At 36.0% G+C, this 16,141-nt stretch overlaps 1 protein-coding gene across 5 annotated transcripts in view; it reads left to right on the forward strand.

The window, feature by feature from the left end:
- The window catches only part of CERKL (CERK like autophagy regulator), a 59,909-nt gene that overhangs the window by 30,738 nt on the left and 13,030 nt on the right, over nt 1-16,141 (forward strand). For all 5 annotated transcript variants that reach the window (XM_080400274.1, XM_080400271.1, XM_080400270.1 and 2 more), the window contains 3 exons: nt 3,115-3,246; nt 8,734-8,797; nt 13,095-13,237. In XM_080400274.1, the coding sequence (XP_080256400.1) occupies nt 3,115-3,246; nt 8,734-8,797; nt 13,095-13,237 (339 nt within the window). The remainder of the gene's footprint in view (nt 1-3,114; nt 3,247-8,733; nt 8,798-13,094; nt 13,238-16,141) is intronic.

Below are 16,141 nucleotides of genomic sequence, written 5' to 3' on the forward strand. Positions count from 1 at the left end.
TTTAGGCAAAGTATCAAGTCACAGAAATTATTTTTTTAGTCTTAATATTTTTATGACTTCTGAAAGACTGTAGCAATACCAGATAGCAGGTTTCCATTAAGTGGCTTGAAAAATATTATTATAACATCTTTATGATGATGATTTATGTGTTTTAATAGTCTTTGGGAACTTCCGTGTAGTCTTGCTTTGTTTGTGTTGTAATTCCTAAGATTAGAAATTACCCTACAGTGCATATCAGCCGTGCTTGTTCCCAGAGAACCAAGTATATTTTAGGTTGGAATGGACCTCTGGATATTATCTGTTCCAGCTTCCTGCTCAGAGCAGGTGAGCTTCTAAACAAGATCAGGTTGCTGAGAGCCGTGTCCAGATAAGTTTTTTAAATCTCTAAGGATGGACATTCCACAGTAAAGTGGCAATATGATCCATGGCTTAACTGCCCTCGCTGTGAAGTGTTTTTCTTTATTTCAGACTGGAATATTCCTTGCTGCAATTTGTGTCTTTTGCCTTTTTGTCCTTGCACCTGCGAGAAGTCTGGCTTGGTGTTCTTTGCTACTCCTACAGTAGAAATGTAAGGGCAGCATTTAGGTAGATTCTTTTCTCAAGGCTATGGAAAGCCAGCTACCTCCGACTCTGATAGGTGGCCTGTTCCAGCCCCTCATCGCAGTCATGGGTCTCTGCTGGACTCACTCCACTTTGTCAGTCTTGTGCTGGGCGGCCTAAAAGTGGATGCGGTTTTTTGAGGTTCGGGCTCAAAAGCTGTTGAATACAAGGGCATAGTGAAATCCCATCTGCCTGTTGGAACAAGTCCAGAGCAGGGCCATGAAGGTGATCGGGGGGCCGGAGCCCCTCTCCTGTTAAGGCAGGTTGAGAGAGTTGGGGTTGTTCAGCCTGGAGAAGGGATGGCTCTGGGGAGACCATACAGCAACCTCCTGGTACCTCAAGGAGGCCTACAAGAAAGCTGGAGAGGGACTTTTTACAAGGCCATGGAGTGACAGAACAAGGGTTAGTGGCTTTAAACTGAAAGAGGGTACGTTTATATTAGGTATTAGGAAGAAATTCTTTACTGTGAGAGTGGTGGGGCACTAGAACAGGCTGCCCAGAGAAGCTGGTGGATGCCCCATCCCTGGAAGTGTTCAAGGCCAGGTTGGATGGGGCTTTGAGCATCCTGGTCTAGTGGAAGGTGTCCTTGCCCATGCGAGGGGAGTTGGAACTAGATGATCTTTAAGGTCCCTTCCAACCCAAACCATTCTGTGAGCCTTTGAACTGCTGGTTGTTTTCTTATTAATGCAACCCAGTAAGCACTTGGCCTTCATGGCATCAACAGCACACTGCTTACTGATGTTCCAGTCCTTGTCCATCAGAAACTTCGAACGCTCTCTGAGGTGGTGCTGCATAGTTGGTCAGCCCCTCACCTGCACTGTTAGGGTTTTGCCGGGCCAGGTGATGGACTTTGTATTTATCTTTATTGAACATCTTGAGGCTTTTTTCAAACCTTTTTTGCAGCTAATCAAGGTCCATGTGAATAACAGCCCTGCCCTCCAGCACATCATCTGTCCTCACAAAGTTCCCTGTTTTCTTTTTGTCCCCCTTTTAAAGGAGATACTTTTAAACATAGGTGCTAAGGCTTATTACTGAAGATATTCTGGATTCATCAGGCATTAAGGATTGATTCATCAGGATTAATTTGCTGTCCAGTGACATGGCACTGTATATAAATTCTGCCAGAAATAAATACAGAAATCTTAGGGGGTTTTATGTATGCTTTTAGGTTACAGCAGCAAACTGATCCAGAAATTTCCTACAGCATCTTTAAGAAATCTTCTAAGATTTACTAACACAAATGGAATACAGTGCTATTTTCCATTTCCAGGTTCTTTGGTGTGTTTAAATAAGTGAAAAAGCAATCTGTGGGACTTGTATAATTGTTGTGTTTTGATCTTAAGGAGTACTTTCCCCTTTGATGCTGAAATTGTATTTAGCTATAATTTCTCGAAGGAGTTGTTCCTGTACAGTTGTTGAGGTAAAGTAACTGGAAGGAGCTTCAGGAAGTCTCAGCTGATGCTCTGGAGCTACATGTGGCTGTAAAAATTGAAGTAATACTCTAAGCGGGGCAGGAAAACATGCTTTCACTCTTGGTTCCTTTTGGAGTTATGACCTACTACTAATTTTGTTCTTGAATGTTGGAAGCAGTATACTTGCCAAATATTCTAACCTGATTAAAAGAAAATTTAGAATTGTTCAAATAATATATTTTAAATAACTACCAAAGAAACAGCAGTATTGCATGACACTGCTTGCTTTTTGTAGCACATCATTCTTACTGAATCATGGCAATTGTAGGAATTATAGAAGAGAGAACCTGAAAAGTAACATTATTGTTTTAGTATGAATCATTTCCTGATACAACAAATGCCATATTTCAAATAATAAAATTGCTTCATGGGACCAGTGTGCAAGACAAGGCACTATATGCATAGCAGTGCTTCTCAGTGTTGTTCGCTCAGCATTCATTACTTTGAAGACCTAAATGTAACTTTTAAAAAGTAAAATTAACAGTAAATCTTAGATTTATGAATGATATTACCACCTTTTCTATTTCTTTCTATTTCTTCATATTTCTTTGGACCTCTTTCAAGATGAGGTGATTTCCTTTGCACTATTTGATTTGCAATCACAGAAAACAAAAGTGTTGGATTGTAGTATCAGTTTTGTTGGGTGTTACATATCTCCTTGGAGTTTTTCATATTAAATTCCAGCAAGGATATGTTTTGAGGTTTGGGTTTTTTTGTTGCCCAGTCTGGTAACTTCTCCACATTCACCCTGCTCCTGTACCAGAGTTTAACTAGGTTATGATGTATACTTTTTTTTTTCTGGTTCCTACAATGTTTTGTCTAGTGTGTGATTATTTCTACTGTTTATTTGCTGTACACACAAAAGTAATCAGTACCATATTTTTAAGATAAATAGTGCACATCCAAGAAGAAATTGAGACTTTCTAGACTATAATTTAATTATCCTGTACAAGTACTGTAATGGTTCTAGTATTAAAAATTCATTTAACCTTTAAAAATAGCTGGTATGTGTAATCTTAAATATTTTGTGTTTGCTTTTTAGGCTTTCAAAACAGACCAAAATCCTTAAAAGTGTTTGTTAATCCAAGCAGCCACAAAAGAGAAGCCACTCATGTTTATTATGACCAAGTTGCACCTCTTTTTAAGCTTGCTAACATCAGAACTGATGTCACAGGTAAGTTCCTTCAAAAGCAGTTTAATCCTTTGTGATACTTACTTAAGCATGCAAGACAATTTGAATTTACTGCTAATCCTTATTGGCTTTGCCTGCAAATAGTGCATTTGGAACTGTAGTTAATATGACACAATGTATTTTTATTAATAAAAAATATTTTTGTAATTATGTTATAATTGAATATTTTCCCCATATAGCTATTAATACTATTAATATTTTTTTTAAAAAAATCAAGCATTCTATAGAAAGAAACAAGCATTTAATGTCTGACAGTTTTGTATACGCTTGTTAAGAGTTGTTCCTGCATTCTGACAAACACATGTCCTTAAATATTACTTCTCTTCTGGGAATATCTATTGGCCTGACATCATCAGAGGGGCTTATTCGAAGGACACATTATTTCTGGATTCTGACTCCGTTTCAGGGATGACCTGAAAGCCTAAGTGATTAAGTTCTGTGATGACAAGGGCAGTTCTCACGCGGCACATGGGCATGACTTAATGTCTGGAGAATGCAAAGGTACAACTTTAATGCTGTAGTGATGCTGCCTTCTGGTCAACAATGAGTTCCTGAGAGCAGGTTTGGATTTAAGGCCCTAATGTATGCCAGTGTTCTGCTTTATGTCCTGAATTTGCCCTTTAACTGCTTAATTTGATTGACATTTAATAAGAAATTTAACAGGGAAACAATGAATTGTCTTAAAGCAGTAAAATATTAATGACCTGATCGTTAGTTCTGCCTCCTTCTGTGAAAAGACTGAAATTTATGCTGTATCAGATTTGGTCCCAAAAACTACCCAAGTTTACAGAGAAATTATATTAGTATTTCCCATTCAGTTGTCATCTATAGGATTACAATTCCCTTTAATACACTGCTAATTTTTATTATGCATTTCATATTCATGTGAATTTTAATACCAAAAAGTCTTTTTCCTGTGTCTGCTGTAATTTGCTTGCAAAATAATCAGTTCCAGCTTAAACAAATGATGGGACAGAGGGCTCATCCTACACTTGTCCCTTAAAATTGTTGTGAAATCATGACTAGTTCAGGTTACAGGCCAAAAATAATTCTGAGAAAATCTGATTTAGGCACGAGGATATAATAATGCAATAAGTGTTTGTATAGGAGATTTATCTTGCTGATTTTGTTAGCTGTATCTATGCATTTTTTAATTACTTAACTCAAAATTTGAAGTAAAATCATTTGAAGAGTGAAGACATGTGAGAAAAAGTGTGAAAAAGATTGTCGGTGTAGGAATCCTGTAGTGGTAATTTCTTAACTTGCCTTAGTTGATAAGGGAATGCCAGCAGCTTATATAAAGCTTTCATTCTCACAAACATATTTTTCACCTGCAATGCATAGATGATAGTGTAAACAGATTAATAATAATGCTATCATCTTAGAAATTGAACATAGGCTTGTTTGCTCACAAACATTTTTAAAAAATGGGGTTTTTTTTGTCATGCAAACCTTAGAGATGACTGACTATGTCATATTGTTAAATTATTACTTCACATTAAGCAACTATTTAAAGACAATTGCCTCTTAAAATTATTATTCCTCACTACTGGTTAGTGTTTCTTTTATCTTTACTGTGGACATTAACAGAGTAACAAACTAGGTTGAGGCAGCATTATCATTAACCTGTGTAAGATTAAATTTTTAGCTATGCAATGTCACCTGGAATCTTAAAGCTGAACTAACAAGCCAAATCTGTATCAATAGATTTTTAGAATCATTAATAGAATTTAATATAAGCAATGAATATAATTTGTTGTGGTTTTAAAATAATTTTTCCTAATTGAATAAAAACACTTTTAAAAGTTTGGGTTTTTTTTTTTCTTTTAAGTTTTGAAAAGAAACTTCTGGTTTTAGCCAGATAAATGTTTAATGGCTTATCCTTAAAATAAGGTTATTTTGGCAGTGTCCAAATGCTGTTGTGCTTATTAGCTGCCTAACACTCCTCCTACAGGCAAAATGAGAAAACTACATTACAGTTTCAAATGCTAGTAGAGAACTAAATAATTAAGACTTATGCATTTAAAAAAAAAAAAAAAAAAGAGGGGGAGGTGCTGATGTCTCTCTACTGGTACCATCTTCTAATAAAACTAAGTGCCTAATGTATGTAAATAAGTGAGTTCTGAAATAGCATTTCCTTTCTCCAATTTTAAATCTTTAAATTTGGTAGGGTTTTCTTTTTTTTGACAAACTACTTTATACGCTACAGATTTATTAATTTCAGTGAAATTAACCAAAACTCTGAAAGAGTGGATTGTGTTTTGTTGGGGGTTTTTTTGGGTTATTTTTGTTGCAGGGAATAAATGTCTGAAGTGCTTCGTGCAATAGAAAGTGGGAATTGGCAAATTTAAACTGAAACAGTACTTCAACTTTACTATAGATAGGGATAAGCAATACTTAAAAACTGCTTGCATGGACAGTCTTGAATGCTGCAGCTGGGATATGGCAGTTAGGAGAACGGTGACTCTTTAAAAATCTGGTTCAACAAAAGCTCGCGCCTCGTTTGGTATACCTACAAGTACTGGGAAATAGTGATAATTGGAGCTAGTGTTTTAGAAATACAGTAGTAGCTTGCAAAATTTTATACATACTAAAAAATAAATAAAGATAAGCCCAGCCCAACAGATTCCTAGCTTTTCTCAGTTCTCTTCATAGTTTTGACTTTTCTGCTTCCGTTTATGCCTGATTACAAGCTGGATGTTTAGGCAAAACCAGCCTTCTCCACACCCCCATTTGTAGTGCAGAATCACAAAGGAAAAAAGAGAGACACACAATTGGACAAATAACATTGCTTTGAATTTACTAGACAGTAAATAACGTGTGTGGTGTTTGGTTGTTTTTTTTTTTTTTTTATCCAGTGTCAACACCAGTTAATCTGTTGTTATCATTAGCAGTTTTTAATCCTATTGACATTAGTCTGTGACACAAGTGCCAGTATTTATGTGTCATATGGAAGTGTCCCATGTTTTGGAGTGTTGAACTAATTATACATTGCTTTTTCTATATGTAGGGGCTGAACCCTTAGTTTCTTGTGGGCTGTGTAAGATAGGGTGTTACAATGGCTTGGAGTATGTGTGACTTCAGATGAGCTGCACTGTCAGTGCCCTTCTTTCAGAATGCTGTTACTTGAAGCATAATGCATACTGGAATTTACAAGTTGGGGACACACGATCTTGAAAAAGGGAAAAGACTTAAATATGCATTAGAAATGGTTGAAAACAGCATTAAATAGTATTTCTGTATTAATATTTTTGCCAAATATGTAATATGAATCCTTCTCAAACAGTGAAAGAAGGTCTGTCTTCCTCTTAACAAAATTTATTGTGTGGTGGGTTGGGTTTGGATTTGGGTTTGGGGTTTTTTTCCCTTGAATTGGAACAGGACTAAATATTCAAACATTGAGCTTTTTTCCAGCTATCAGAATGACTTTTATGTGTCCCTCTGGAGCTTGTCAAGCCTGCAGAAAACTTTTTAGACGTGGTCTTTTATGTCTTTGTTGGATTTTTAATTTTTTTTTTCTACTTGATTGGTTTTCTGTATGTTCTCATGAAGTTTTTTCGTGGAAACTTATTTTTTTATTACTTTTTTTTGTCACAGTGTTTCAAAATAGATGGTGTATACCTCTGTCATTCTTTCATCAAATTTTAAATTTCTTGAAGTTATCCCTATTGTTAAGCCTTGCAGTAGTCATCCTGTGTAATTTCCAAACAAGCTATTACATGCAAAGAGGAGACCCCATCAGTCTGGGTAACACTAGTCATTTTTGCTGCCTTTTATTGATTTCTCTGTAGATATAAGTCTTCTTTATTTTCATGTCCTTGTTCTTTAAGTGAATTAATTTTGTAATAGTAAACATAACTTAGATTAGGAAACCACTGGTCATGTTTTCTTTTACAAAATAAAAACTTATTTACTGTGCCATTTTAATTAGACTGTACTTATAACTTTCTAAATGGTACTGTGTTAATTTAAAAAGGCGTGTAACCTGGTAACCAACTGCATGTTTTCACGGAAAGAGTTTCTTCCACAGTGAAGCAATGGTGAGGCATTTGAAACTTTCTGCATTTTTGCATGATGCACAGTTTTATTGGTCACTTTTTTCACAGTCTGCAGATAGTGATAAAAGAATAGTTCCCATCGGTAAAAGCAAAACTGAGTATGTGGTAGCTTAAATATTGTGCTTTGGTCTTCCAGAAGTGGACCTGCGTGAAAATAAATTCTGTAAATAATTTCCTAAGGCTATTATAGTGATAGGTATTTCTGTAGCAAAATGACAATTCTCTGCCTTTGATGCAATCAAAACAACTCCAGTTTTTAATTAAGAATTTCCCAAACACCAAGCACTAGTACTCTGCTAGTACTGGTTGGGAGATCTTGAAGTTGTATGCTGATATACAGTTGTTTAGTGTGAAGTGTAAAAATCTTATCACTGTTATTATTTTTTTTTTAAAAAAAGAACTTATATATACACTCACTATATATATGTGCATTCTTGTGTATGTGTATATGTAAAGGGAGAAAAAGAGGAATTTTCAATTCTTGTAAGCAGTATTTGAATAGTCTGTAGAAATACTGTTATAACAGGTAAGATATGGAATGATGGTTTTAGACACCAAGTCTAATAATTTTAACAGTGTTTAGAAACACTGGAGAAAAGCCTTGAACTGTGCTAGCACCAGGGACAGACAAGCATGAAAGATTAATGTAATTTTGCATATAATGATGCACATTCTTACACAAAAAATGCATCTGCAAGTGTCGTGGCAGTCAGCAAAAATCTTTGATGGGTGGCTGCAGCTGGGCTGTCTCTTCTGGCAAAGCTGGCCTAGAAAATGCTAAATGTAGTTATGATGCTTTGTGCCATCTGTAGTATGCCAGTTTATCCTGTCTTCACTGGCATTTACAGTACTATGTAGGGTATCAGTAAACACAGAGACATCAATGTAGAATGACAGATTCATTTCCTCCAGAGGCTATGAACTCTGGTGTATACTTGGGCCACCTTCCTCTGTGTGTTGCTTTCTATTGTCACTGGTATTTGGCTTGATTTCATACTTCTGTGTTTAACTCCTTGTATTTTTGATTTAGCAATTTGCATATCCTAACACAAAGGCAATTAAATTTGATTGATACTGAAATAATTCAGTCTTCACTGAGGATATGCTTACATTTTCCTGAAGTTTACCAACTGCATCAATGCTAAAACTTGCATTTTGATGCAACAAACATCTTCACTAATTCTCTGAATTTAAATGCACTAAATAGCCACGTGTCTGATGGCAGCTGAATTTTAATGTGTCTTGCCGTTTAGGTAGCATAACTGTAAAACATAGCTTCTCATACTTTTCATGCATTTAATGATGTAAAAAAAAAAATCTGAACTGAATTACTGTATGTTCCTTATGTTAGAAGGGGGGAAAAATCCTTTTATCTAATCTTCTGATAATTAAATAATGTTATTTTCCACAGTAACTGAATATGAAGGACACGCTCTCTCAGTACTTAAAGAATGTGAACTCCAGGCATTTGATGGGTAAGTTGGTTAGTGACAATGAATGTTAGTAAACTTCATCACATTAGTTATTATTTTTATTCCATCCAGAATTATGCTAGTAGGTATTTCATGACTTACACTGTTTCACACATATATTAAGCCTGAGAAAACCAGTTCTCATTAGACGCTTTGTTTTTATTACTTACTGACAATAGGTATGTATTTTAGGTTCATAAATAATGGTAAATAAACATAAAGCTTTCTTAAATATGCTTTATGAAGGTTTTGGTCTCTTTATTCGCAAGAATGGCAAAAAAAAAAAAGTGCCTTGTATTTCATTCCATCCATTCAAATAGTTCTTAAGGAGAACATTTTATCTAACTTGAATGTTTTTTCTGTTAAAAAAAAATAACACTTAATTGAAGTCAAGAGTAAAAATGCTTGCTCAAGACCTTTTTAAAGACCTTGCTATGTGGGTTAATCCTGAAATCTTTAATATTTGTACATTAATCATTCAATAATAAGATTCAGTATTATATAAGAATAGTTTTGCGTAATGTGGAAATCTTACAGCATTCTTGCAGCTCTTACTGGAATATGCAGTGAGCTATACAGGAAGGCTTAAATAGTATTTTATAGTCTAATCAATTTCTATTAGTTCTAGAAACTCACAGAATTAGGTGAGAAAATATATCTGAAAAATGTATGTCTGTATTCCAGATTGAGGATAATTTATTTCCAGTTAAGGCATGCCTTTTGGGGTGCTAGCTGGAGAACCAGTTTGTCCTAGGAAGCAGGTATGAAGACAAAGAAAAAGCCTGGGTTGTATCTTCTTGCATGACCCTCTTTACTCAGAGTCATACTTGAGTTGCTTCATCTTTGATCATTGGGTAGAGTCACTGGGGTACTGCCCCTGCAAGACTTTTCTCCAGTAACCAGAACTAAGGGCGAATAGGAACAGAAGAAGCGGGAAGAATATAACCCTTAAGTCAGTATGATGCTAGGATTTCCAAAGTGACAAGATCCCTGTCCTTTCTGAGATAGCTATTTAAATGTTGTGGGGGTTTTTTTTGGGGGTGTTTTTTTTTTTTTTTTAATGTGGAAATTAAGTAGCTTTTATTATCAGAGGTTATGAGCAAAATTGAAATTTCTGAAGTGTTTGAAAAATTAGTTTTATAACTTCTCCAGTAGCCTGGCCTCCATCTATGTACTCATTCAATAAAGCACAACACAGAAAAACATCCTATTGAATAGCTAACTTGAGATGCTTTTTGATATAAGGTCATAGGGCAGATGAGTTGCAAGGGTAACTCTTTACACCGATGTACCTAGAGATAGATATCTTATTTGTTGTTTTCAAGTAAAATCTTTAGAGACTGATAGGGTGAAGTCAGCATTCACATTATGCTAAAGGACTGATACTTTGAAAAAGAAAGTTACAAAACATCACTAATTTCTCTCTTCTCCATTATTTTTAGAATTGTTCTTAAGAACAGGAAGAGATTATTTGAAATTGGGATTTTCTTTTTCAAATTGTTTAAAGGCTTATGGTGTACTTTTGAGTATGTTCCTGTGAAGTCCTTTGTGACTTCCCCATTGTTGTCTACCTTAAGAATTTTTGCCATATATATTTTCTACAGGCCCCTCAAACCACCTCGTCGTTTCCCAAATAAAATTGTAATGACAATTTTGGTTTATTGAAAATTAAACCAGAAAAGTATGGGAGCTGGTTTGAATTAAAAATTAACTCCACAACAATGTAATTGTCCTACTGATGAAGAATCATGCTTTTAGCAATTCTAGCAGCCACCTGACATAATATCTTTCCACTATTTCCAATAAGTCTTGTTTATTGAGAAGCATTGCTTGTGACTTGGCAGTTCGTTCCCATTTTGCCTGGCTTCCTGTCCCATTTTGTTCAGGTCAGGTACTATATCTGTCACTTGGTTTCCCTGTTTAGAAAACAGAAGAGTACTTCTGTGCTTCCTTTTATATGCGGAAGACACTGTATGTGGTGGTAGTTTTTGTGTTATTTCCATGTGGCAGAGTTCACGCAGACCTGATCTGCCTTGCCCGAGCTAGGGAGTGACTGGAGGTGAGTTAGGTTGTACTGAAGGTCGTGCCTGCATGCATGAGCCTGCTGCTCTAACTCAGCTCGTGCTTTTCAGTGTTGCCTATTTCAGATTGACTGAGAGCCAATTCCAGTAAAAATGTATAAAGGGCAAGACAAAACAGACTATAGTAGGTAAGCAGTATAGCAACGTACAATTTCTGATTTTTAATTTCTCTCTAGGAGAGTTATGTATGGTTCCTTACATTTTAAAGAGCATGTGAAGTAAACTGAAGCTTACGATCTGCAGTAGTAAATTGGAAGTTTGTATCTCAGTGCTTTCTGTAAGCAATACTGCTGTGCGTTAATTCTTTGAAGCTCTTGCTTTCTCTATATAATTTCTTTTCTTTGATTTCTCCAGTTCCCACTCTGTTTTGCAAGATTGTAGGTGTATGTCATGTATCTCATATACTCCACCTTTGTTGCTATCCACTTTTTTTTTTTCTTAACGACTCTGGAAATTTAGGTACCTCACCAGCTTGGCAGTGTACTTTTTTTCCCCTGCCTTGGGGCCAAGCCTTGGTGACAAATAGAGGGAGTGCATTTGTGATGCTGCTATCGCAGCTGCATTTTCTTGTTTGCACCGTGACAGAAATACACAATATACATGCATGTATTTCTTCCCTAATCAGGAGCTGAAAGTATCATGGATCTTGTTTAGAGTAGCCTGGGTTAGTCAAACTTTAGTGAATAGTTGATTAAGAAACTATTGTCTGATGGTTAGGCAGGTGTTTCTTCCTCTGAGAAGCCTTCTTCAGGGTCTTAGTCAAATCTGTTTGCTCAAGACTTTCTACTCCTTATGCATAGCAGATTCTTGCTGCTTAGCTTTGGAATCCCTGGTCCCTGATAGTACCTCTACTTCCAGCCAGAAATGCAACTCTTGATGATTAATGCTAAATTAATAAAAATTAACAGTGTTTTTACGTTATTCCTTGGACTCTTCATCTGTTTTCAATAACAACAAACACAGCCTCCCAGAATCAGAATAATATATATCTGTTTTCAAAGTTATAATAGCCAAAAGACAATCCACATAAGTCCTTCTGTGTGTACAGTTGGTCAGACTACAAAGATTAACTGTTTTTGCTGCTGTGGCAGAAATCTTTAAGCCTAGGAATAAACCAATCTAAACCAAAAATGAGACAAAAGGCAGGACATGACTCCTGATTACAAGCAGGAGGAAAATGTACTCCAAACTTCTGCTACATACTTTCATTTATTTTTAATGTGTTTAGCTAGATAGAGGAAGCATTCCTAAAAATTTAGAAATTAAAAAATAGCTAGGGAATAATAATAGGAACTGAAGAAAAATGCTAAAGGAGCTGAGATAATGTAATGTAAAAATTTAATAACAATGAGTCTTTTCTTATAAAGAGCTTATCAGTTTTATCTGGTTGAATTATTGGACATAGTTTCACAACTGTATTTGTATAGATACGTTAAAAAAAATATTAAGTGTCTCCTAAAGGAAATCTGATATTTATATCGTAAATGCTTGGAATATGCTATTACTTATTTTTATCTTTAAAATTTGTTTACCTTAAAAATGTTTAACTTTCAAGCATCACTAATTTGGAGGATCACTTTAATAGTTACTTAAATAAACAAAAACAGAAAAAAAAAAAAAAAAAGATGTTTGCTGTAACAGAGCTTTTACAGACAAATTCATTTCTCTCTATAGCCACAGCAGGTGGGAGTTTAATTACAGGCTCCAGAAGCAGTGATTAAGTACATTCATGCAAAGGATTGCTGGCACTAGGATTTTCTACCTTGCTAAATCCCTCAACTGCCTGCATAGTGTGTGGAATTAGCTGTTTTCAAGTATTTTTAATTGTAATATTTGGTGAGTTGTTATAATAAGGGCAATGAAAAAGTATTGGGATGCTTGTGTGGGTCAGCATGGGAAGATTTAAAGAACTTTTCCACTGAGGCACTTGAGCATGTGATTAGCTTTTCCATCTGATCAGTTCATGTGTGTAACTTGTGATAAGGTAAGAAACACTTGGTAAGTTGGTAAATATACTTACTCCTATTCAAACAGAAGAATGCAGAAATAAGGTTGCTTACATCTTGTTAGTTAACATTTAGCTTGTTCTTAAAGAAAGAACGCTTCGTAGCTGTTTGAAATATTAGGGATATGGGGTGTGTGATAGTCACCTTCCACTATGTTGGCCATCTATGGGAAGACTTTGTTTTGAACTGTTTAGCATTTTTGTTTTGTAATAGGGTAGTTTGTGTCGGTGGAGATGGATCTGTCAGTGAAGTTGCTCATGGTCTACTACTTAAAGCCCAGATAGATGCTGGAAAAGATACGAACTATATAGCAACGCCTGTCAGAGCACCGATTCCTCTTGGAGTAATACCAGCAGGTGAGAATAAAAGGTACCATTATGTTTTGTAAGTCGTCTGTTTTAAGTCCCTCTACCGTCTTACAGTTTTGGCTACTGAAGGCAGTTCTTGGTTCTAAAGCTTCAGTTACTTAAGGGAGCTATTGAATAAATGTCCTAAATTATTGATTTAGATTGATTACAAATGACTAGATTTTAAATCATTATGATAATTTATAATAATGGCACAGATGAGCTCTTTGCCTAAAGGAAGAAGCTCAGAAAGAAGAAAACTAAAATAATTTTCAGCTGATCTGTGCAAAAATCAAGTTTTGCCTTTATTTGCTGCCAGAAATGATACCAATGAAAACTTTGTTTCCTAGAATTTCCTTAATATGTCATGCTGTTTTGCTTCTCTCTCCTGTTTTCTTGGCAGCATTCTCAATTGGATTCATGCTTAGGGTCTATTTTTAAATGGTGTCCCAGGAATACATTCTGTGGATTATAGTTAAAAAATAAATTAATATTGTGCACACAAATCTGCTTTTTCTCCTCTTTACTTCCACAGACTTGAAAATGTATGCATCTCTTGAAAAATCTTGGACCTGCGTCTTGTGGTGTGGGGGTTTTTTTGGTGTGTTTTTTTTTGGGGGGTGTGTGTGTCTCCTCTCCTCACAATTTTTGTGTCTGACCTTCACGGAGTACAACTTGGGCCAGGCGGGGAGGCTTAGCTAGAATTAGTACACAAAGAGTTGATTCTGGACTGGTCTATGAATCGCTGCTCTTTAAAAGAGGAGGGGTGTTTCTGCATGGACACTACCTGCTGGTGTGGATGTTGATGTGATGATATAATTTCTCAGAGATTTTTAACTAGTAAGGAAAAAAATTCTTTCAGCCAGGTGAACATTAAATAATTGTGTTCAGTTTTCTACAAAAAAAGAGTAAGTCACTTCCAAACCAAGCAAGCAGGTTTTAAGTGCTCTGACTTGCCTTGCACTTCTCAAAGCAGTGTTAACACGGGGACTAGTTGCTTGTAAAAATGCAAGATTACACTAGTTTTTTTCAAGTTAGAAAAAACCTTAGAAATGTATTGTTAAAAGATACAGTAATCTCAAAGACATGAAGTAAATTAATTTTAGTACAGCAGTTGGACCATCACTTAGCAATTCAGTTGCTGTGAATATCTTGGTGTTGAGATGGAATCTTTCCAGCACTTAGCACTTGACTCCACGCTGTTTGGGCATGCGTAGGTCACTGTGCCTCATCATTAGTGCTTACTCTCTTCAGTTTGAGACAAATATGTCATGATCAAAAAGGATTTGTAAACCCAAAAGAATGCTTTACAGCTTGTGACATGGAACGCCACGGACTTTGTTAAAAGAGGGTGAGAACAGTTTACAGAATGATCCTGTGAAAAACTCCTCAGTATATTCCTAAACATAATCCATAGCTTATTTTATTTCCATATTACTGATATTCCAAAAAGTAGTCAGTTAGGAAGCAGGTAAGTACGATACTTGTGTACGTGGAGAAGATGAGACTTAATAGTCAATTAATTCCGCCTGCCCCCCAGAAATCCATTGTACCAAATTGTTAGGTTTTTCCAGCTGAGTAAAAATAGAAACCGTTTTACGGGATAGCATTATCTGAGTGGCTTAAAATCTGGTTTTAGCCTCTCTTGTAAGTAGTTAAGACAGTATTTTGAAGTTTCAGCGGGCTTGACAGGAAGGAGCTGCTCTTTAAACAGTTTACCTCCTGAAGAGGAAGGTCCAGAGGGGAGTGTGTTTTTGCTAAAATACTCTACTGAGCTGCCTTGTTGTGGTCCAAATCAAATGGATGAGATGTGGGGAAGCCTGCAGTCGTACTGCTGGCCATTAGCAAGAGTGTTTGTTGCTATGGGAACTACTGCTAAGGAGCTGTACGGAGGGGGAATGGGAGAAAGGGGAGGGGGACCTGGAAGGACATTAAAAAAAAAAGCTATCCAGTGGTTACAGAACAAGAGACAATCTCTATCTGATAGCTGTGAACCTTTTGGTACTAAATGGTTCATTTAAATAAATTCACGATTGCCAATTAATTCAGAAAATAAAATATTACTGAGGGATTGTTAATTTCTGTGATGTTTCAGGCAAAGAACCAAAATGTTGGTGCAGCTTTCATCAGAATTTTAGCTATGCTTGACTAGGAAGTCATTACATCACATTTATCTGTTTGGATGTGGGAGACATTAACAGCCTTATGAATATTCATGTTGTCTGGTTAATTAAGTTAATTGTACTGCAGAAGTGCTTGCACTTCCAAGGACAGGTTTTTTTCTCTACAATTTGTGTTTGGTACCTTCATCAGTCATGCTTTACATGACCTGCAGATACTTTGTCCTTACTGTGATGCTTTTGCACGCTTCATAGGAAGGAGGTTGGAGGAAGTTGTTTGTTATGTCAGGAAAATGGGTTAATATTTTGAACAGAACTATAATTCTGGACTAATAAAATCTTCATTTCTGTTAAAAAAAGTGCTGGTGACAGAGATGCTGGAGTTATTTGGGTGAAACCTTTTTACAGTAAATTGAGTAGTTGGAGCGAGATCTAAAAATGTGACTGTTCGTAATCTGCGAGGGGTGCAAGCGCATACATAAGCATCAAAGAAGGTTATTAGTCTCTGAAGTAATATGATAGTGTTCAGGGGAACCATCTTGTTATTGATAAATAATATTCCAAGCTTACATAGGGGAGGAAAAGATGACTTGGGAAGATGAATACTGGCATTAAAACCATTATTATTGAATCACCATTTAGCTTGTATTACAGTTTTTGTATGAGAACTTTATTGTTATAAGCTTTTTTGGTGTGCTGGCCTGCTTGTATAGGACCCAGCTAATGAGACACATTATTCAGTCATTACTTGGATCAAAATACTGTATTTTGATGTATTAAGAGGGTGATGGTA

Source organism: Falco punctatus, assembly GCF_963210335.1.
Source record: "Falco punctatus genome assembly, chromosome: 8".
Lineage (NCBI taxonomy): Eukaryota > Metazoa > Chordata > Aves > Falconiformes > Falconidae > Falco > Falco punctatus.